At 31.8% G+C, this 23899-nt stretch overlaps 1 protein-coding gene and 1 non-coding gene across 2 annotated transcripts; both read right to left on the bottom strand.

Moving 5' to 3' along the window:
- Positions 1–8656: 8656 nt before the first annotated feature.
- LOC140828748 (small nucleolar RNA R71) lies at positions 8657–8763 on the bottom strand. The gene has a single exon (XR_012117314.1). It is a non-coding gene; the product is annotated as a small nucleolar RNA R71 (small nucleolar RNA).
- A 12728-nt stretch (positions 8764–21491) lies between these two features.
- LOC140828342 (cytochrome P450 84A1-like) lies at positions 21492–23424 on the bottom strand. Its single transcript, XM_073191331.1, has 2 exons — positions 22441–23424; positions 21492–22151 (listed from the first exon to the last, which is right to left on the bottom strand). The coding sequence occupies exons 1-2, from the start codon at positions 23362–23364 to the stop codon at positions 21531–21533; spliced, it is 1545 nt and encodes a 514-aa protein (XP_073047432.1). The 5' UTR covers positions 23365–23424; the 3' UTR covers positions 21492–21530.
- Between the last annotated feature and the right edge of the window lie 475 nt (positions 23425–23899).

Below are 23899 nucleotides of genomic sequence, written 5' to 3'. Positions count from 1 at the left end.
TGCAACTAAGAGTTTCAGTTTAGTATTGTTAAGTCTAAAACTTTGTGTATCGATCAAAGTCTTTTAGTGATTATCATATCTTTGTGATAGAAGGGATGACGTAGGAATGTTTGAAATCTCTGAATATCCGTAAAATCTTGTGTGTTATTATTTTGATTTTATTCTATCTATCAGTCAGTTTATTTCCGCACTTATATAGTTAACTGATTGATATCGACTGACAATATTCCCGAGTTTCAATTTATCACTAAACTGACCCAATATTCAAAGAATTTGTGAAAATCATCGTTGTTTATTCAAACCCCCCCCCCCCCCCCACTCCTTCTAAACACTCTTTTACCTTCCAACCGATCATTCAATAATAATTCGCTGGTTGTCAGTAGTCATGATGTCCTTGAATTGTACAACCGTTTGTGTGAATTAATATATACTTTACACAAGACTATTCAGTTATCATGATTGTGTTCGTTTTAGCCATGAACACATTCATGTTTCTGCAAAAGGGTCTATAATTGAGCCTTGCAATTCCTTTGAAGGGGCCCCACTTCTTTCTCACATAGGTGATTCTATATTGCTTCTCATCAGAATCATTAAAAGCCATAAGCTAATCATCAACATTCACTGTTTCATAATAGGAATGGACTAGGGATAACACCCACAGTGATTCTCCAAATTTTTGCGATTAGGTTTTCCCATTGAACCTTGTTCTTGGGATCTCCAGTCAACGTAGGTTGGATTTTCCTTCGTACCAATTTATTCTATAGGCCTGAGCCACATTCCTCTTGACGATTTCGCAACTAACTTTCTGTTTAATCCCTTGGTTAGCGGATCCGCTATATTATCCTTTGACTTTATATAGTCAATAGAGATAACTCCAGTTGAGAGTAGTTGTCTAATGGTATTTTTTTTACGACGTATATGCTTAGACTTACCATTATACATTCTATTTTGTGTCCTTCCAATCGCAGATTGACTATCACAATGTATGCATATAGTCAGCACTGGTTTTTTTCCATCCTGGAACATATTCTAAGAAGTGACGCATCCATTCAGCCTCTTCAACACACTTTTCAAGAGTTATAAATTCATATTCCATGGTGGATCTGGCTGTTACAGTCTGTTTAGAATATTTCCACGCAATTTTCCCACTTCCTAAAGTGAATACAATTCTACTTGTAGATTTTGAGTCTTTCATATCAGATATCCAATTTGCATCACTGTATCTTTCAATAACAGTATGATATCTTGTATAGTGAAGCCCATGATCACGAGTGTACCTTAAGTATCTTAGCAATATGAGCTAAGTATGTTCTTGTACAACTCATTAAGTACATCAGACTTCCAATGACTCGAGAGTATTCTAATTAAGACATACTTTCACCTCGATTCTTTGATAGATGCTGACTAGTATCGAGGTTCTAGCCAATGCAGAGTCATCTTTATTGAATTTCTTAAGTATTTTGTCCACATAATATGACTGACTTAGAACTAGCCTTTCAGATGTCTTATGAATTTTAATTCCAAGGACCACATCGGCTAAGCCCTAACCTTTCATGTAAAATTTTGAGTTCAATAACTTCTTTGTGGATTTAATAATCTTATCATTACTACCAATGATAAGTATGCCATCTACGTAAAGACATAAAATGACATATCCAGTTTCAGTGTTGTTTATGTATACACATTTTTCACATTCACTGAATTTAAACCCCTTTCTATCATGGCTTTATCAAATTTTTCGTATCATTTCTTTGGTGCTTGTTTGAAGCCATAAAGAGACTTCACCAGTTACAAACCTTATTTTCTTGTCCAGTCGCAGAAAATCTCTCAGGTTGTTCCATGTAAATTTTCTCTTCTAAATCTCCATTTAGAAAAGCTGTCTACGTCCATTTGGTGTATTTCAATATTTCGCAAAGTGGCAATCGCGAGTATCACATGAATAGAGGTTATTCTCGATACAGGAGAATATGTGTCAAAGTAATCTAGCCCTTCACGTTGATGGTAACCTTTAATTACCAATCTGGCTTTATACTTATCTATGGTTCCATCTGATTTCATTTTTCATTTGAAAATCCATTTACACCCCAATGGTTTGCTTCTCGAAGGAAGATTTACTAATTCCCACTTATGGTTTTGTAAAATGGATTCCATTTGGGAATTGATAGCGTCTTTTTATAGAGGTCCCTCAGATGAACTCATTGCATCCTTGAAGTTTTGAGGTTCACTTTCCATCATGAAAGTGATGAAATTCGGACCAAAAGATTTCTCAGTCCTAGCTCTCTTGCTACATCTAGGTTCAATATCTTGATCAAGCTTTTGTTCTTTTTCAATTGTCTCATATAATCTTTTGGATGAACTTGGTTCTTCCTTATATTTGCATGGAAACATGTGTTCAAAGAACGGTGCATTTCTTGATTCCATCGTATTCTTGTGTATAACACATATTTGATATTCATGTACAAGAACACGATACGCGCTACTGTTTTGAGTGTATCCAATGAAAATGCAATCAACAGTTTTTTGTCATATCTTTACTTTCTTTGGAGCGGGTACTGCTACCTTGGCAAGACACCCCCGCACTCGCAAGTATTGGTAGGAAGGGCTTCGACCTTTCCATAACTCGTATGGACTTTTATCTTGCTTCTTTCGGGGCACCTTATTTAAAAGGTAATCTGTTGTTAGAACAGCTTCCTCCCACATGTTCTGTGGTAAACCAGAACTTAATAACAATGCATTCATCATTTCTTTCAAGGTGCGATTCTTTCTCTCTGCAATGCCATTTTGCTGAGGAGAATAATGTGCAGCTATTTCATGTTTGATACCGTGTTGAGAACAAAACTCAGCATATTGTGATTCATATTCACCTCCACGATCACTTCTTAGCACCTTAATTTTCTTGCTAAGTTGGTTTTCAACTTCACTCTTATATGAGACAAATTTGTCAATTGATTCATCTTTACTTTTAAGGAGATACACATAACAAAATTTTGTTTTGTAGTAAACAAAAGTAATGAAGTATTTATTTCCAGCACGAGTTTGTACACCTTTTAAATCACATATATCACTGTGAATTACATCAAGTGGCTCACTATTTCTTTCAATCGTTCGAAAAGATGATCTCGTTAGTTTTGCCTCAACACAAATTTCACATTTGCGTTGTTTATCAATTTGGAATGCAGGAATGCTTTTCATGTTAACTAGTCTACGAATTATATCGTAATTAACGTGTCCAAGTCTACCATGCCATAAATAAGAAGACTCAAGCAAGTAAGCAAAAGTATTAACTTTATTCATCACGAGCTTAATAGCCATTACATTGAGTTTGAATAACTCATTTCAAACATAACATTTGCCAACAAACATTCCATTTTTCGACAAAACCATCTTATCTGACTCGAAGACAATGCAATGCGGAAACTATGCTTGTTAAGAAGCGACACAGACACCAAGTTCTTGCGGATGTCAGGTACATACAGCATATTTTTCAAAGTAAGTTATTTTCCAGATGTCATCTTTAGAAAAACTTTTCCTTGACCCTTGATTTTAGAGATGGCGGAATTTCCCATGAATATCTTTTCCCCATTCTCAGATTCCTCAAGAGTTGCAAACATTTCCTTGTCCGAGAAAACATGGCGAGTGGCACCAATGTCATCCACCACTCCCTTGGGTTAGAACCCACCAGATTAACTTCTGATATTACAGCACAGAGATTCATGTTCGAAACCTCATGGAAAATGTTCTCTACCACATTCGCCTCTCGGTTTCTTTCGGCTTCTTACATTCAGAGGCCTTGTGACACATATCATCACAGTTGTAGCACTTTCCAGAGAAATTTTTCTTCTAAATGATTCCTTGGTTCCCATGTTCAAACTTTTGTTGGAGGAGAAAAATGTTTTCTTTTTCGATCTTTGACCATGCTCAACAACATTTGCCTTAGCAGCAATAGGAAAAAACAATTGTCTTTCCGAACTCTTGTTGTCTTCCTCAATGCGAAGTCGAACTATGAGCTCTTCAACATTCATCTCCTTGCGCTTGTGCTTCAAATAATTTTTGAAATCCTTCCAAGCTGGTGGTAGCTTCTCAACATTAGTAGCCACTTGGAATGATTCGCTCAAAGTCATCCCCTCACCGTGAATCTCGTGAAAAATCACTTGGAGCTCTTGAACTTGACTGATAACCGGCTTTGAATCCACCATTTCAAAGTCCAAAAAGCGGCCAACAAAAAACTTCTTGGCCCCGGCATCCTCGGTTTTGTACTTTCTGTCAAGGGATTCTCATAGCTCTTTAACCGTTTTCTTTTCGCAAAACACGTTGTAGAGCGAATCGGCCAATTCGTTTAGCACATATTTTCGGCATAAGAAATCAGAATGATTCCATACCTCCACAGCACTAACAGATTTAACATCTCCCTCACCCTCCTTGAGTTTAGGAGCTTCATCAGACAGGAATCTGGTCAGGTTCAGCATCGTCAAGTAGAACAACATCTTCTGCTGCCACCTTTTGAAGTTCACACCAGTGAACTTATCATGTTTTTCACCGTGACTGGCTGGGACAGCAACCACAGTAGCACGTGGGGTAGCATGAGGGACAACTTGCACCACAGTAGGGAAAACATGACCAGTTTACTTTTGCACGCTGGTTTCAGTAGCCATATTTGAAACAAACCACATAATGAGTATTCTGTTTTAAGATTGCTACACAAAATATATGGAAGATACATAACAGAAAGTTCTGCGGAAAACCAATAAACCAGTACGGTGAACAAAACAGTAGTACAATGCTTAAAATAAACCAAACCGAGGCATGTATGAAAAACAGTGTCAATAAAACAGATTTGTCCCCTCCGGTATATGCTTCGAAGATGAATTTGGATGTCTGTTTCCCAGGATACAACGGAACAACCAGCAGTAACCTAGCACGAGGCACCACTATGACGAACTGAAAGGTACCTGAACTTTACCACGAGGGCAGAGGAACAGCAGCCGGAGGAAGCAGCAGCAGCCGAGACAAGAAAGAAAAGCTTCGAAAGTTTGAGAGTGCAGGAGAGTGTGTTGGTTGTGTTTGAAGGACTTGAGGCTGCCTCTATATGTAGGCACTCATGTTCCATATGGACAGTCACTACTGGCCATCCGAAAGGCCAAAGGTCAGACCAACTGGAGCACCAACAGTCAGGCCATATGGAGAGTCGGGCGGATGGAAGGTAATCTATAACAAAATTTTCAAAAATGAAAATAGAAAAAGCCAGGTGAACCTTGGTGGGAAATTTTGCCTTGATTGGTCCGACATTCGATGCACCCAGGTTGCGCTCGTACGCTTGCACACAAGTCAAGCCTTTTACCATTGCAAATCGGGCCCATGATTTGCACCACATTTTCCGGCGTGCGCGAAAGAGATCCTCTTGACCAATCTTTCTTACACCTTCACAAAGTGTAAATCAATATACGTTCACCAATGCTATGTTAATTTTCCTATGTGGGACATTTCTCACTTACCATCTACAAGCTTGTCCAATTTAACATTCAGAAGGACCAAGCCCAATATAAGTCCAACAACGACAACCCAATCATCTCTTGGAATTGCGGATAATCCTCCACTCCGTCGGTCCACTCGTGTTTGTAAGTCTACTCAACTACCTGATTTTGCTTACTCGTGTTATTCTAGCTTTTCGCTTCATTTGTTGCCTCTGTTCATCGTCTCACTGAACATTTATCTTATAGCGAAGCTGTTGGTAATCCACTTTGGCAGAAGGCTATGGTTGAGGAACTGACTGCACTTCATCAGACTCATACATGGGATTTGGTTCTGTTGCCACCGGGAAAGAACACCATTGGCTCTCGTTGGGTCTACAAGATCAAGACCAAATCTGATGGATCTATTGAACGATACAAAGCTCGTCTTGTTGCTAAAGGTTACTCTCAGAAGCATGGCATGGATTATGAGGAAACATTTGCCCCCGTTGCTAAAATGACGACATTTTGTACTCTAATTGTTGTTGCTTCTGTTCGTCGATGGAAAATCTCTCAGATGGATGTCAATCATGCCTTCTTGAATGGTGATCTTCATAAAGAAGTTTTTATGGCTCCTCCTCCTGGTGTTTCTCACCAACCTGGTGAAGTTTGTAGACTTTGTAAGGCTCTTTATGGTCTGAAATAAGCTCTTCGTGATTGGTTTGAGAAATTTTCTATAGTGATTACTTCGCTTGAGTTTATTTAGTCATCATGATTCCGCATTATTTGTCAGTGTACTCGTGCAGGTCGTATATTTCTGTCTTTATATGTTGATAACATGATAATCATCGGTGATGATACTGATGGTATTGCGGCTTTGAAGTCTGAGTTAGCTCGCTGCTTTGCTATGAAGGACTTAGGTTTGCTACGTTACTTTCTAGGAATTGAGGTTTCCTATTCACCAAAAGGTTATCTTTTATCCAAGTCAAATTACATAGCAGATCTGTTTGAGCGTGCACGTCTAACTTGTAACAAGATAGTTGATTCTCCTCTTGAGACCAATGCTCGGTACTCTCTGTCGGATGGACCTCCTTTGCCAGATACTATCTTATACTGTACTATTTTTGGCAGCTTGGTTTATCTCACTGTGACTCGTACAGATATTGCGCATGTTAATTATGTATTAAGTCAGTTTGTCACTGCACCAGCTACAGTTCATTGGGCTACTGTTCTTCGTATTCTCATGTATCTTCGGGGCACTCAGTTTTAGAGTCTTTTGTTTCCTTCTACTTCCTCCTTAGAGTTGTGATGAAACTTAAAATTAATAATTTATTATTTGTTAAAACTTGTATTTTAAAATTTAAGTTTCATTAAAACTATAAAATTATGTTATTTTAGTATTGTTTGTTTATATTTAAATGTCTTACTAAATATGTTTTATTTTCAGGTTTACTACGTGTTGGTAAAATAATTATAACTCAAGCTGAAAAAATTCAAATGTAGGTGATTCAGACATGTTTGGAATCCTTGTGAAATTATCTACAACTTTGCAGAAGACATGAATGGCTAAAAAGTTCATTAAGATGATCAAATTGTGCAAATATCACAAGGAGGATAGATTTACTTTTACTATGACTGGCTTATAGTAAAAAAAATCATAAATAATTCAATATTTAACCAAATGAGGTGAACCAAATGGCCACATTCATCTACAGACACTGCCCTACATGTTTGTTGTTTCGAGCAAAGTCAAATGCGGAGATTAAAGTCGTGCAACATAGCATTGAAAGAAATGCCATGGAATTGAAGTTGAAGGAGACAAAAACTACTATTACAACTACATGACATTAAGAACAACCGGTTGCGTGGCATTAAGAACTATAATTTTATATATATATATATATATATATATATATATATATATATATATATATCATATATTTCATTTAAACGATAGCGTGGCTCCGCCGGTTGTTCTAAATGCAATATTATGATTTAATACTAACATATAACAATCTAACATTTATTTTATCGCAACTAACTTTTATTTTTCGCATCTAACTTTTACTTTACTGCATCTAATTTTTACTTTACCGCAACTAACTTTTATTTTTTGCATCTAACTTTTAATTTACTGCAACTAACTTATTAAATCATATAATTCATTTAGGTAATAGCGTGGCTCTGCCGGTTGTTCTAAATGAAATATAATTATTTAATTTAACACTTAATTTATGCAGTTATATATATAATCATAGGTACCATATAAAAAATATCGATTAATTCGGTATTTTCTATAGTGGGAACTATACTATATTATGTGGGTGTTATTTAATTTTCTTGGAACCATTATTTATGGTGGTAATTTATTTGAGCCTCGAAAAGTTTATAAATATTTGAGCCTTGAAAAGTTTATAATTTGTAAACTTCATTATTGCATTTGGTAATTTATAAATTAATAAATTTAAAATTAAAATAACCTCTCTGTGGATTGATCTCGTGCTTACGAAATATATTACTTGCAGACAACCTACACTTGGGTGAATTATAATTTAAGTAGTAGCAAGTTTTTGACGCCGTTTCCGGGGAGGTATAAAATAAGTTTATATTTGTTATTTACGTTTTATTTATAAGTATTGTGTTGTTTTTAGTTGTATGAGTATTTGGAGTCGTAAAAAAAGTGGTAGACTTATTCAAGTATCTGAAAATAATTTAAACATGGATGATAATTCAAATAATCAAGATAATAATAATAATAATAATAATAATAATAATAATAATAATAATAATAATAATAATAATAATAATAATAATAATAATAATAATAATAATAATATTCAAGAACATGATCAATTAAGAACACTTAGGCACCATATGAACCCTATTAGAACTACTGCTCCATCTTGTTTAGTTTTTCCTCCTGATGCATCTAATTTCAACTTTAAACCTCAAATTATTCAACTTTACCAAATTTTCATGGCTTAGGTTCTGAAAATCCATATTTATATCTAAGAGAATTTGAGGAAGTTTATAATATTTATAATGATCAAAATTGTAGCATGGATATAGTTCGATTAAAGCTTTTCTCTTTTTCTTTAAAAGATAAATCTAAAACATGGCTACGAAATTTGAGATCAAGTTCAATAAGATCATTGGAAGAAATGCAACAATAATTTCACAAAAAGTTTTTTCTTTCCCATAGAACAAAAATTTTTACAAGACAAATTACAATTTTTTCTCAAAAACAAGGAGAAACATTTTATCAATGTTGGGATAGATATAAAGAATTACTTAATACATGCCCACACCATGGTTTTGAAACATGAAGAATAGTTTCTCACTTTTATGAAGGTCTAATACATAAAGATAGGCAAATGATAGAATTTATGTATAATGGGAATTTTGAAGATAAAAACCCAAATGAAGCTATGGAATATTTGGATTCATTAGCAGAAAATGCTCAAAATGGAGATAATATAGGTACAATAGAACCACCAACAACTAAAATCAATAATTCAACAAATGGGGCTTGTATCTTTAATCTTAAAGATGACATGGATATTCAAGCTAAACTTGCATCTTTAGCAAGAAAAATTGAGTCATTAGAAATGAAAAAGAATGGTCAATTAAAAAGTATTAAAGAAATTGTTTGTCATATATATGATACAAATGATCATGCTACAAAAGATTGTCCAATATTACCTTCATTTAAAGGATGTCTCCATGAACAAGCATATTATGTTAACAATTATAAAAAACCAATATTCGATCCTTTTTCACCATCATATAATCCTGGATGGAAAAATCATCCTAATTTTAGTTGGAGAAATTATAATAATGCACAACCCTCACAACAATATTTTCAAAATAATCAAAATCATCAAGGTTATATTTCCTATGTTACACCTCCAAGAAAAAACTTTGAAAGCGTAATTCATGCGTTGATCCAAACGCAAGAGTCTATCAATATTCAAAACAGTCAATCTATGAGTGATTGGAAAGAAACTCTTGCAAAATTTACATCTGCACTTAATATTCATGAAAAAGGAAAATTTCTATCTCAACATCAACATAATCATAAAAATCAAAATCGAGAATTAACTGATAATAAAATTGGTCAAATAAAATCAGTTATTACCCTTAGAAGTGGTAAAATAGTTAATGATCCATATAACAATGAAAACAAGGATCATTTAAAATCAAAGAGTAAGGACGATAATCATGATACTTTTGAGAATGATGATACCTTAAATTCTAAGAATAATATGGTGAATGATAAATCATCTGAAATAGTAAATGAGTCAAATAAATCTCCATTGTTTCCTCATGCATTAACAAATCATAAAAAAAGTGATACTGATATCTATGAAGTTTTTAAACAAGTAAAGATAAATATCTCATTATTAGATGTCATTAAACAAGTACCTTCCTATGCAAAATTTTTAAAAGACTTATGTACTATGAAGAGAAAATTGCATGTGAAGAAGAAAACATTCTTGGCTGAACAAGTAAGTTTTATTCTTCAAAATAATTCTAGTTTAAAATATAAAGATAATGGTTGTCCAACAATTTCATGTATTATTGGAGAAAATAAAATTAAAAAGCTTTGTTAGATTTGGGAGCAAGTGCGAATTTACTTCCTTATTCAGTTATGAAAAACTTAATTTAGGAGAATTAAAACCCACTTCTATTACTCTTTAACTGGCTGATAGGTCAATCAAAATACCTAGAGGTATTGTAGAAGATGTGTTGGTTCAAGTTGATAAATTTATTTATCCTGTAGATTTTATTGTTTTGGATACACAATCAATAGAAGTAAATAATGAAATTCCAGTATATTGGGACGACCATTTCTAGCAAATTCAAATGCTTTAATTAATTGTCGAAATGGAATAATGAAATTGCCTTTTGGAAATATGACTCTAGAACTTAATGTGTTCAATTTATGTAAACAACCAAGTATTAATGAAAATGAATATGATAATGAAATTGAAACAATTGTGGAACAAAATACACAAGAAGAAAACTTAAATCAACAATCTGAAGTTTTTTCAAAAGGAAGTTTTGAGTCTGAAAATAATTTTAAAGAAGATGATAATACAAAACTTGAATTAAAAGTTTTACATTAGAATTGAAATATGTATTTCTTGGTGAAAATAAAACATTCTTTGTTGTAATTTCCTCCCTTCTTTTACCAAATCAAGAAGAAGATTTAATTAAATTACTTAAAAAATATAGAAAAGCAATTGGATGAACTTTGTAAGATATAAAAGGTATAAATCCTTTAATTTGTATACATAGAATTCACTTGGAAGAAAATGCTAAAACATATCAACAACTACAAAGAAGTTAAATCCATATATGAAGGAAGTTGTTAAGAATGAAGTAGTAAAACTATTAGATGCTGGAATTATCTATCCAATCTCAGATAGTAAATGAGTAAGTCCAACACAAGTAATACCTAAAAAAGCATGCATCACTGTTATAAAAAATGAAAAGAAGAGTTATTACAAGCTAGGATTCCATCTAGTTGGCGTGTATTGATTATAGAAAATTAAATGATGCAACTAGAAAATATCATTTCCTACTATCATTTTTAGATCAAATTCTAGAAAAGTAGAATGTAATTCTTATTACTGTTTTCTTGATGGGTATTCGGGGTATTATCAAATACCTATATCATTAGAAGATCAAGAAAAAACTACTTTAACTTGCTCTTTTGGAACTTTTGCATTTAAAAGAATGCCATTTGGTTTATATAATGCTCCGGTTAGTTTACTTTTCAAAGATGCATGTTAAGTATTTCCAGTGATATGATTGAAGAATTTGTAGAAGTTTTTATGGAAGATATAACTGTTTTTGGAAACTCATTTGAAAATTGTCTTAAAAACCTAGAAGTATTAAAAAGATGTGAAGAAAAAAATATTGTTTTAAATTGAGAAAAATTTCATTATATAGTTAAATCTGGGATTGTTTTAGGGCATGTGATATCTGAAAAGGGAATTGAAATTGATAAATCAAAAGTTGATGTTATTGTTAATTTAACATCACCAAAAACGGTCAAAGAAGTTCAATCATTCTTGGATCATGCAGGATTTTATAGAAGGTTTATAAAAAAATTTCAGGATAATATCTAAACCAATTTCAAATCTTTTAACAAAAGAAACACAATTTGAATGGATTCAAAAATGTGAAAATACTTTTAAAAAAATAATTTATCTTTTAATTAAATCACCTATTTCACAACCTCTAGATTGCTCTTTATCATTTGAATTAATGTGTGATGCAAGTGATTATGCTATAGGAGTTGTGTTAGGATAAAGAAAAGAAGGAAAAATTTATGCAATCTATTATGCTAGTAGAACCTTAAATAGTGCCCAAATAAATTATTCAACTACTGAAAAAGAATTAATTTCAGTGGTATTTGCATTAGATAAGTTTCGATCTTATTTAATTGGTTCTACTACTATTGTTTACACTGATAATTCTGTCGTAAAATATTTATCAAATAAACAAGATGCTAAGCCAAGATTAATACAGTGAATTTTATTGTTACAATAATTTGATATTATAATTAAAGATAAAAAAAAAGAAAAGAAAATGTTGTAGCCGATCATTTATCTAGAATATTGACTGAATCATCTCATAATGAAATACCAATAAACAAAAATTTTCCAGATGATCAGTTGTTTTATGTTACTATTATGCCATGGTTTGGTAACATTATAAATTTTCTTGTGACAAATAAAACGTCTTCTCATTAGAATTCATAGGATAAAAATAAATTCTTGATAGAAGTTAAATTTTTTTATTGGGATGATCCTTACTTGTTTAAGTATTGTGCTGACCAAACTTTTCGATGATGCATACCAACAATGAATTAAGTAATGTTATTAAATTTTGTCATTCTGAAGCATATGGAGGTCATTTTTCATCCAATAAAACAGCTACAAAAATCTTACAATGTGGATTTTATTAGTCGTGTTTATTCAAATATACACATTTATTTTGCAAATCTTGTTAAAACTGTCAGAAGATGAGATCAATTTCAAAACAAAACATGATGCATTTTAATCTAATCATAATTATTGAAATATTTGGTAGTTGAGGGATAGATTTTATGGGTCCATTTCCATTATCTTTTGGATTTACCTACATTTTAGTCGATGTTGATTATGTTTCAAAATGGATTGAAGCAATTGCATGTAGGAGTAATGATCATAAAGTTGTTATAAAAATTTTAAAATAAAATATTTTAAGCTGATTTGGAATACCTAGAGCAATAATTAGTGATGGGGAAGTCATTTTATAAGTAAATCATTTCTTATTTGTTAAGAAAATATGATATTACACATAAAGTTTCTAGTCCATATCATCCTCAAAGTAATGGTCAAGTTGAACTTGCAAATAGAGAAATAAAACAAATTTTAGAAAAAACAGTTAATCCAACCCGAAAAGATTGGTCTTTAAGATTAAATGATACATTATGGGCATATAGAACTGCATTTAAAACATCATTAGATATGTCACCGTATAAGTTAGTTTTTGGTAAGCATTGTCATTTACCAGTTGAACTTGAACATAAAGCTTATTAGACAATTAAAACATTTAATATTAATCTAGATGATGCATGTAAATTAAGAAAATTGCAATTAAATGAACTTGAAGAATTAAGAAATGATGCATAAGAAAATTCAAAGAATTATAAAGATAGAATTAAAGTCTTTCATGATAAAATTTTTATGAGAAAGTCACTTGAAATTGGACAAAAAGTTCTACTTTATAATTCTCGTTTGCATTTATTTCCAGTAAAACTAAGATCAAGGTGGTCAGGACCATTTTTAGTTAAATTTGTTTATCATCATGGTGCTGTTGATATTGAAAATCATAAAAATAATTATGTGTTTAAAATTAATGGGCAAAGACTTAAGCCTTTTATAGAAAATGAAATTATTAATGATGAGTTTATGCCTTTATATGATCCATAATAGTTGTTTAATATTTTATTTTTTTTTTTGCATATTCTAGTTCATTTCCCGGGTAAGTGACGGAAAACGGTACACCGTGACTGTTTAAGTCATTTTTTCAGTTTCCCCAAAATAATTGAAATATATAATAATAATAATAATAATAATAATAATAATAATAATAATAATAATAATAATAATACGGATGCGTGTATTGTGAATCTTCGTAAATATTTTGCTTGTTTACCTGATAATGCTTTGAAAAAATTTTATAAAGCTAGATGTGAGAAACTAAGGTTGATGATGATATATGTCATACTGAATGATGTCCGTTTGATAATTGAAGCAAAAGTTCGATTGGTTGGGGAAGCAAGTGAAGTAATAATAATAAGACATATCCTAGGATTTGGTAAAAGCACATATGCCAAAAAGTGAAGAGCTAAACGTATAGGTGGATACCATAAATGTGCAAGGTGGAATTGTAAAGGTAAATGAAAAAATGTTGGAATGACATCAATGAATAGAGAAGATAAAATTTTATTCATTAAGAATGGTATGAGTAAAGAGCCTTTGGATAATTTTCTAGAGGTTCTTAATATGCATTCTAGTGAGTACATTCAAAATGAATTTCTTAAACTATGGTGGCAATTTCAACATGAGGAATAACAATATGGATGGTGGAATCAGCCTTACAAAGATCATACTGTAGTAACACATATCTATTTAGATAAGTAAATATATATATATACAATTTTGTCTTGGGAATTTGACGTTAAAAGACCTTGTTTGCCAATTTATAAGAAAATTGGATGTGAAGCATATCATCGACTCATAGAAGGCTTTGAAGCCGTTACTGAACGTAAAATCAGAGGAAGATGTGAGCCACAATCACAACTACGTTGTATATATGTGTTTTAATTTTATGCCATTTTTATTTTCTTTTATTAAGAATAATTTCTTGTTCAAATATTGACTTTTGACATGTTACGCTTAAAAGTTCATATGATGTGATCTAACAATTACAGAAAACATATTTCTAAACATGTCAACATCCCCCATAAGTAAAATAAAAAATATTTGTGTATTTTGTAGTTCTAGTGAAGGATTTGATTCAATATATGAAGAAGTAGCAGAAAAGCTTGGCATAACACTTGCTAAAAAAAATATTCATTTGTTATATGGTGGTGGTGAAGTTGGTCTCATGGGAAAAGTTGCAAAAGCTGCGCATGCAGATGGAAGTGAAGTCTTAGGCATTATTCCGATTATTTTAGCCAGTCTTACTGGACCAACAATAGGAGAAAAAATGAGAATGCACAACGTGTATGAACGAATTACTCAAATGATTGAACATTCAGATGTTTTCATTGCTTTGCCATGAGGTTTCGGTACTTTGGAGGAAATATTTCATATTGTTTGCTGGGCACAATTAAATATCCCTCATAAGCCAATTGGTTTGTTAAATGTTAACAAATATTATGATAAACTGTTATCGTTTCTTGATGATGTTGTGGAACAGGAATTTATTTCATTAGATTCACGATGGATGTTAACAAGTTAAGGTGAATTTATTGATTTACTACAAGGATTTAGTCATGAACCAGATATATTCTTATCTCAACTTAATTGACCAACATCCAAGAGTAAGAAAAGAAAATTCATATGATGCTAAACTTGGGATTCAACGGTATGTTTTAATGTTTTTTTAAGGTATGAATAATTTATTCTTCTCCTCTTAGTTTTTTTTATTATATGAAAATGTTGAGTAAGGTGTCAGTAAAATGCACCTGAGACGCATTAGTTAATAATTATTGGAAAATCACAATACGCTAGATTTTAATATTCATTATATTCAAATTACAGACTACAAGAAAAATTATTCTTTCATATATACCAATTTATATATATATATATATATATATATATATATATATATATATATATATTATCAATTAATATAAAATGTATAATAGATGTGTTCATTTATTTATATATATAATTGTGTGTGTTTTTCAAAAAAAAATAATTTCTAAAATTTTATGAGAATATAGTTAAAAGATATGGTTTGTGTGGTTGTTAACATGTATAATGGAAAGAATTTTTTTTTGTAAAAGTATAATATATACTCACACATCTTTTGTGAGTAAGTGGTGAGAAATGAGAAAACAATTAATAAACTTTTATTGATTATTAAAAATGGTTAATTACAAGAATATAACTCCCCTAAAAAATATTTATAACAAAAAGTAAATAAATAACGGCTGCAAAATACTTTATTCATTGTAATTTTTTATATATTTGATTGATGTATTATCAATGTATTCAAAAAAAAAAATTGTTTGTGCTATATAAGTTTTAAAGATAGTCGGATGTATCGATCACGTACAACTATATAAGTTGTAAACATCATTCTTTTACCGAAGCCGAGTATCGTGCTTTGGTTTCAACCACTTGCGAGATTGTTTGGTTACGTTGGTTGCTTATGGATTTCGGTATCCTTCTTCGTCATCCTACTCCGTTCTATTGTGATAATCATAGTGCAATTCAGATTGCGCGCAATTGAGTTTTTCATGAGAGGACAAAGCACATTGAGATCGATTATCACGTCACTCGGTATCATCTCCAGCTTGGCACCATCACGTTACCTTTCGTTCCTTCTTCTCCACAGATAGCTGATATGTTTACCAAGGCACAATCCGCTTCGCGCTTCTGTTTTTTGTCTGACAAACTCTCAATGCTTTTAGCTGTAGCATCATGACTTTGAGGGGAGATGTTAGAATATATTATTGTTAGCTTTGAAGGGTAGATTAGTCATTTTACTCTTTTGTGTTTACCCTAGCTATATAAACACAATTCTTTGTATTCTTTATTCAGTTTCAAAATACTGCAACTTGAGTTTTTCGCTCACTCTCTATTTTTCATTAAGTTCAAGTTTTATGATCGAAAATTGATACACCCCTCCCTCCATAGAACGGTGTTGACACTATATATATATATATATATATATATATATACACACACATATATATATATATATATGTGTGTGTGTGTGTGTGTATATATATATATATATATATATATATATATATATATATATATATATATATATATATATATATAGCACGTGCGTTGCACGTGAAATGTAATTGTCGGCGATTGTTTTAAAGGAGTACACATAAATTTGTGTATTTTCTAAGTTTGTTTAATAATAGTTTTTTCTTAATGAGAATGAAATTTCATGTAATATATTAGGAACGTTGGATTATAAGCAAATATGTTTTTTAAAGCAACAAAAGGCGAAAGAGGTTCTTAAAAAATTGGCTTGATGGGTATCCTCAATATAATTTGCATATATACATATTTAATGCACCAAAAGTTATTATCCCTAATTTTCTTGTTTGATTTGAAATTTTCCTAGCAAATTCTTTGATTTTGACGTAGCTTGCGATCTTATCCTTTTTATATAATCTCCCAATGTTTCATCGTCGTCAATCTCTATTTGCTTCTTATTTCGTTTGGTGTTTTGGCGAGTTTTATTGATGATGCAGTTGTTCCCTTCTTTTCTTCTATGATGATAAACTGAGATTCCGCCTTACTTTTCTTCGTCAATTTTCGTTTTCCGATCTTCCTTTCTCTATTCAAATTGTCATCAATTTTGTCAATACCTTCAGCTTCTATGGAACATATGGGACCATGTTTGTCTATGAAGTGATTTAATTTAAACAAGACATGTGTAGAAATAAATACTCAAACCTCCGTTAAAGATGTCGTCTTTTTAATCACTTCGTCAATTGTTACACACATAGAGTCAACAAACATTTTCTTCATCCAAATAGTAATTAGTTTTTCGTGCCTCTCTTCTGCGTCCAACATGTTTATTAATATTTGTTTGAATAAAAAGTGATAGAATTTTTTTAGAACAAAGAGATGGAGTAGTCTCAAGATATGAGAAAATCAAATTCATAATTATTGATGATAGACAAAAATGATGAATAATATCTTTTGACACATATATAAATGTTAATGTTGAGCTTGAAACGCAAACTACGAAACTGTTGAAATGAGAAGAAATTTATTTCTTTTTGATGAGTTATTATATCCATGATAGTTGATATAGAGAAGTCATAATTTACCATGAGTTTGCAGCATCTGTCTGGGTGCACAGTGGGTTGAAAAAAACAGATGTAGTCTGTGTTGATTTCAACTGATATACTCCTGTTTGATATTAGAAGAAAAAATTGACGGGGTTTATTCATAACAAGCAAATAAACAATGAACTTAATGAATTTTACTATTGTATTCTTGCATCCTCAGGTTGGTAAAATCGATAATTGGGTTCTTCGATTCCATATGCTTCATCATCTGTGCCTCATTCAAAGCAAGGTCGTCCCATAGATTAATATTAATGGATGTTAGCCTAGCATTGAAAACATACTTAGCTTGATCGCAAAAAGTTTTTACATAAACAAATAGTACAATTACGCTTACGTCGTATCCAATAAAACAATGTCTCTTTTGTATCCCATGATACCTTCTGGTTTGGTAAAAACAATCAGTTGCTTGACCTTTTTCAGAACACCTATTACATCTGTAGGAAAAAAGTGATTTTCACAAGGGCAAATTATTTTTAAAGCTATAAAAAATAAGAATAATATATGTATAATTACTTACGTTGATTTTCTATATCGCTCAGTTGAGGTGTTATTTCAGTAAATCTCCTGAAAGCCAAGTGCAGTTGCTGTATTGCTAGTTTTTTTGATAGCTTTGTAACGACGATACCTCGTTGGAATAAGAGTTCAAAATTTGAGTGAACATTTTCGTAATTCGAGTTGATGACCTTAACAAACGAATTATATATTATATAAGATTTATCTGTCGCCATTATTCCTTGAAATTGCTTAATAACATTCGAGAATATCAGCCCATGAATAAATGTCCCCTACAAAAAGATAGTAGAGTGAAGTAACTAAATATTATGCAGATTACTTTTAGAGTATAATGAGGTAATTCAAAATGAGACCTAACGTAATACAATGAGAGGAGAAACAAAAATATTAATAATTAATTAATAATACTGAAACTGTAGGAAGAAAAGAAGACTCTCAAGGGCAGCCAACAAGTCACATAATTAAATAATAATCAATAAATAATATGAATAGATAGTAATACTTATATAGATAATTAATAATACTTAATAATTAATTATACATAAAGTGTTGGAATATTAATAAGTATTATCAAGTCGGATAATTAAATAATAATTAATAATTAATATTAATAAATAATAATACAATATTAATAAATAATAATACTTATATTAATTAATAAATTATAATACTTAATATTAATAAATAATAATACTCAAAGTGAAACAAGTCGGATAAATAATTAATAATATTTAAAGTGTTGGAATATTAATAATTAATAATACTTAAAGAGTTGGGAACAAAGAAGGGCGATGAAGTAAAAACACAATTAAAATAATAATTAATAATACTTAAAGAGTTGGGAGAGAAGAAGGACGATGAGGTAAAAACACAATTAAAACTGGTATTAATAAATAATAATACTCAAAGTGCAGCAAGTCGGGCAAATGTTTAATTTTAAATTTCTTACTACGTGTCTTCAAAGGGGTAATTTGGTCATGTAAAGGTAGCAAAGCAGATTACTGTAGTATGATTAAATTATTCCTTCCAAAAACACATTGATTTATTCTCCTACACCTACAGTAGATAGAGTCAACCATTTAGTCAAACCATCTTGGAAAAAACATACCAAATAATGTACAACTAAACAATCCAACTTTAATCATACCTACCAAACTAGCCCTCAAAGTGCAGCAAGTCGGATAAATAATTAATAGATAATAATTATTAGTATTAATAAATAATAATAATACTCAAAGTGCAGCAAGTCGGATAAATAATTAATAGATAATAATTATTAATAAATAATAATACTCAAAGTGCAAAAAGTCGGATAAATAATTAATAATATTTAAAGTGTTGGAATATTAATAATTAATAATACTTAAAGAGTTGGGAGAGAAGAAGGGTGATGAGGTAAAAACACACACACACACACACACACACACACATATATATATATATATATATATATATATATATATATATATATATATATATAAATATATATATATATATATATATATATATATTATATGTGTATATATATTTATATATATATATATTTATATATATATATAACACGTGAAGTTGAATCGAAAACTTAGATTGCGAAAGACAAAAAGGTGGTTTCGAAATGAAACCAAACATCAGCTAATATCATATGCATAAAAATGTCCCAACAATTTGAAATAGTTTTTTCTTCGTTATAGAACTTCTTCCATCGACCTTATAATTATGAATCTTACTTGGGATGTTGTACAACTAACTGAATCTTTTATTTTATAGAGGATGATTGATTTTCATATTGCACGGAATCATAATTCTTTCAAGTTTTTAGATAATTTTATATTTTATGCTACATTGAAAATATTTGTCATGTAATAATTATGCTAAGATGTCTTACAATGGTTAGATAGAGTTCCCGGGAATTGTATATGTAGACTTTCTCAATCATCCCCTTGAGTTAGTTTTTGGTATTGAGTTATATCTGAGTCTCAATCTTAACATGATATCATAGTTGATACCCACCGTTATGTGTCAGAATTAGGGGTGTTCAAACTTCGGATAAAACCGAAAAAACCGAATACCAAACCGAACCGAAGACCGAATTTTGTAATTCGGATATAAATATTAAAACAGAAGTTTATTTGGTTCGGTTTCGGATTATATATGTCAAAACCGAAAAAACCGAAATTTCATTAAATTAATAATTTTTTTATATTTTTATTTATATTATATGTAGGACCGAGCGCTTGTCGTTTTACCAAAACCTTTAGCTAGTAGTAATGGTGCAACTCGAATCTTTTAAACCGCACAGCAGCTCAAGCATCACGGTTCGAACGCTCTACCAAGCAGGAACAATTACTGCACCCAACATTATATATTTTGATATGATATTTAGTTAATGAAAAATCATCTTGAATAATTTTTAGTTGATTTTTATTTGTTTAATGAATTTAGACCTTATATTTAAATATTTTACTAAGAAAACATGAAAAAGTTAACACATTATATTTTACAATATATTTATATTATTAATCTAAATAATTATACCAAAACCGAAATAACCGACCGAAATAACCGAACCGTTTTGGTAGAAAACCAAATCAAACCGGAGAAAAATGGTTCGGATATCGGATTATATATTTATAAAACCGAAAACCGGAAAAACCGAAATAAAAAATCGAAAATAGAACCGAACCGACCGATGAACACCCCTAGTCAGAATTGCCATAGTTGAGCCACCCATTAATGTCTTCATGCTCCAATTGTCAATTTATGGGCGCGAGAGGAGTATGTTAAGATGTCCAACATCTGTTGGATAGAGTTTCTGATAGTTGCATATACGGAATTTGACAATCCTCGTCCATTGAGCTAGCTTTTGGGTTGTCTTAGGTCGAAATCTCAATCTTAACATGGTATCAGAGCTCATGTTCAACGTTATGTGTTAGATTGTACATAATTTGACCACTCTTTAATGTCTCCATGCTCTAGTTTCGTTCCTGGACGTGAGGGTGTGTTAACTGTTAAGATGTCTAAAATCAATTAGATAGAGTTCTTGGGAATTGCATATATGAACTTAGACAATCATCTTTTTGCTAACTTTGGGGATTGAGTTAGGTGCAATTATAATATTTAACAAAGTATACATATAGAATTTTTATTAAACATCTCATAATAAAGAATAAATCCTACATAGACATCAGGATAACTTCAACTTAGTCCTATTTAAATTTAACCATTGCAATTTGCAAATACATCAATAACAAGCTTAGCGTTTTCATTATATTCTTCAATGAAATAATCAACTTTTTTACTTTACTCTTTTCTTCATTCTTCCACTCATGAATGTGATTTACTTGATTTGAATTGATTGTAATAATCCAACAAAATAAAATCCTTATTCATATAGTATTTTCAATATACATTAACAAAAATTAATGCACGAAAATATAATTCCATTTATCACGCTATATTAGTCGAGTGAGACGACGACTCGGGATAGCCACAAGTTGTACTGCCCTAGGTGCAGTGAGTCCAAACACATCATTCATATCAAGCTCACTAGGCGTCATGCCATCCGGTAAAGTCCAATTGAAGCAATGGCAAAGGTTAGCCAAGGTCAACTCCAATGCATAGAGCCCTAACTGCATACCAGGGCACGACCTCCGACCCGACCCGAATGGTATAAACTCAAAGTTACTTCCTTTAAAATCCGGTGCACCAACGTCTAGGAACCTTGAGGGTTTGAATGTGCTGGGCTCAGCCCATGCATTTTTGTCCCGGCCAATGGCCCACGAGTTGATCATCACGCGTGCCCTGGCCGGAATCCTGAACCCATCAACCACGGTGTCGACGGTGGTCTCGTGGAGGAGGAGGGGGATCGGAGGGTGGAGACGGAGGGTTTCTTTGGCGACGCATTTGAGGTATGTGAGCTTGTCGAGGTCGGACTCGTGGACTTTTCGGTCTAATCCCACTACATTAGCTAGTTCTTGTTGTAGTTTGTTTAGGTCCTCCCAGCTCTTCATTAGCTCTGCCATGGCCCATTCTATGGCCGATGCCACGGTTTCGGTCCCTCCAAACATGACATCCTTTAGAAAATGGAAAAAAAAATCATACAAGAAAATATGTATATATATATATATATATATAGAATGATGCCACGGTTTCGGTCCCTCCAAACATGACATCCTTTAGAAAATGGAAAAAAAAATCATACAAGAAAATATATATATATATATATATATATATATATATATATATATATATATATATATATATATATATATATATATATATATATATATATGGTAATTAAGATTAAACTAAAGCATCATCTCCAAAAAAATAAGCTGACACATAAATTAAAAATAGTATTACCATGATCAGGGCCTTGATGTTGTCTCTAGTAATATTTACAGCCGACCCTAAATCACTTTTTCCTCCATTTTCATCACAAAACTCCATTAACTCATCAACCATATCATCCTCAAAACCATCATAAACTTCATTACTTTTTCTATTTGTCTTCTTTTCTAGATGATCATCTATAATCTTATCGATAAATACATCCAACGATCCTCGAGCTCTATCAAGCCTCCTGTGTAAATCTCCCCCTTGGTAATTAATCCAACCCAACCAAGGCATGAAATCGAGAACATTAAATTCCCCGAAAAGCTTGGAAAATTCTTGCATGATCCTCAAGAATTCCTCTTGCCCTTCTTCTGATATGGATCCGAACGCAGCCCTATAAGTGATATCCCTAGTCAACCCAAGCACCATCTCGCCAATATTAACAGATGAACCTATCCTAGCATCGACATTCTTCAAAAACGAGTCGATCTCTTCGCGAACCGACGCCCACGATTCAGCCCTTTTTCGACTGAAAACCTTAGTGACACAAATCTTTCTCATCTGCCTCCAAAAGGGTCCATAGTGTGCAAAAGCCATGTCCGCTCTATTGTAGGTCAAGTAACTTATTGCAACCGTGGCAGGACGATTAGAGAACAAGTTGTCCTGTGTTTGTAGGACTTGCCTTGCGATTTCCGGCGTGGACACCGCCACCATGTGGAGCTGCCCCATTTTCAGGTGGCACAATCCGCCGTAGACCTCCGCCATCTCAGCCAGTCTGCGGTGGGTTAAATCTTTCATCATGAGCAAGTTGCCTATCAATGGTAAACCCTTTGGCCCTGGTGGAAAAGGGTTTCTTCTTGCAAAATTTCTCAACCAGATAGTGATGAAAAGGAGAAGTAATATTGGCAAGGCTAAGGATAAGTTTGGGTTGAATGGGATAAAATTCTCCATTGTTGTGTTTGTGCGCAAATATATGTTAGGGTTTTCTACATATACACACACATATATCTATAGAGAAGAAAAGTAAGTGGCAAGACCAAAATCCATGACGATCCTCTTCTATAATGGAGAATTTCTTTGGCTGATTAAATTAAATGCATCGGTATACTGCCAGAAAGAAAATATCACTGCATGACGTGCGTTTTGCCGCGGTTGGATAATTTTCAAGAGTATAAATGATTCTTCCTTTTTTTTAATAATTGATTATTTGATATGCTGTCCATTTATATACATATTATAAATGATTAGGATATCGCTATAAACAAAAGAATCGAATTGAATATGACAAAAAATTTAAGGTTCGAATTCGGATCAAATAAGTTATATTCGAGCTCGATTCGAAACTCGAATTTTTTTTAAAAAAATTGAGTTTCGAATTCGGTTTGAATTAAAGCTCGGGTTCTAATTCTCGAAAATTCGATATTTATTAATTTAGTGTATAATTATATTGATTAATTTAGTGTATAATAAAATATTAAGACACACA

This window comes from Primulina eburnea, chromosome 3 (assembly GCF_022965805.1).
Source record: "Primulina eburnea isolate SZY01 chromosome 3, ASM2296580v1, whole genome shotgun sequence".
NCBI classification, from domain to species: Eukaryota; Viridiplantae; Streptophyta; class Magnoliopsida; order Lamiales; family Gesneriaceae; genus Primulina; species Primulina eburnea.
This window is presented reverse-complemented; position numbering and strand designations above follow the sequence as displayed.

Excerpts from the sequence above, each read along its gene's own strand:
- LOC140828342 (XM_073191331.1), bottom strand. The coding sequence starts at position 23,364 with ATGGAGAATTTTATCCCATTCAACCCAAACTTATCCTTAGCCTTGCCA. Across the intron at positions 22,152-22,440 it reads ACATCAAGGCCCTGATCATG|GATGTCATGTTTGGAGGGAC; the intron begins GTAATACTATTT and ends CATTTTCTAAAG.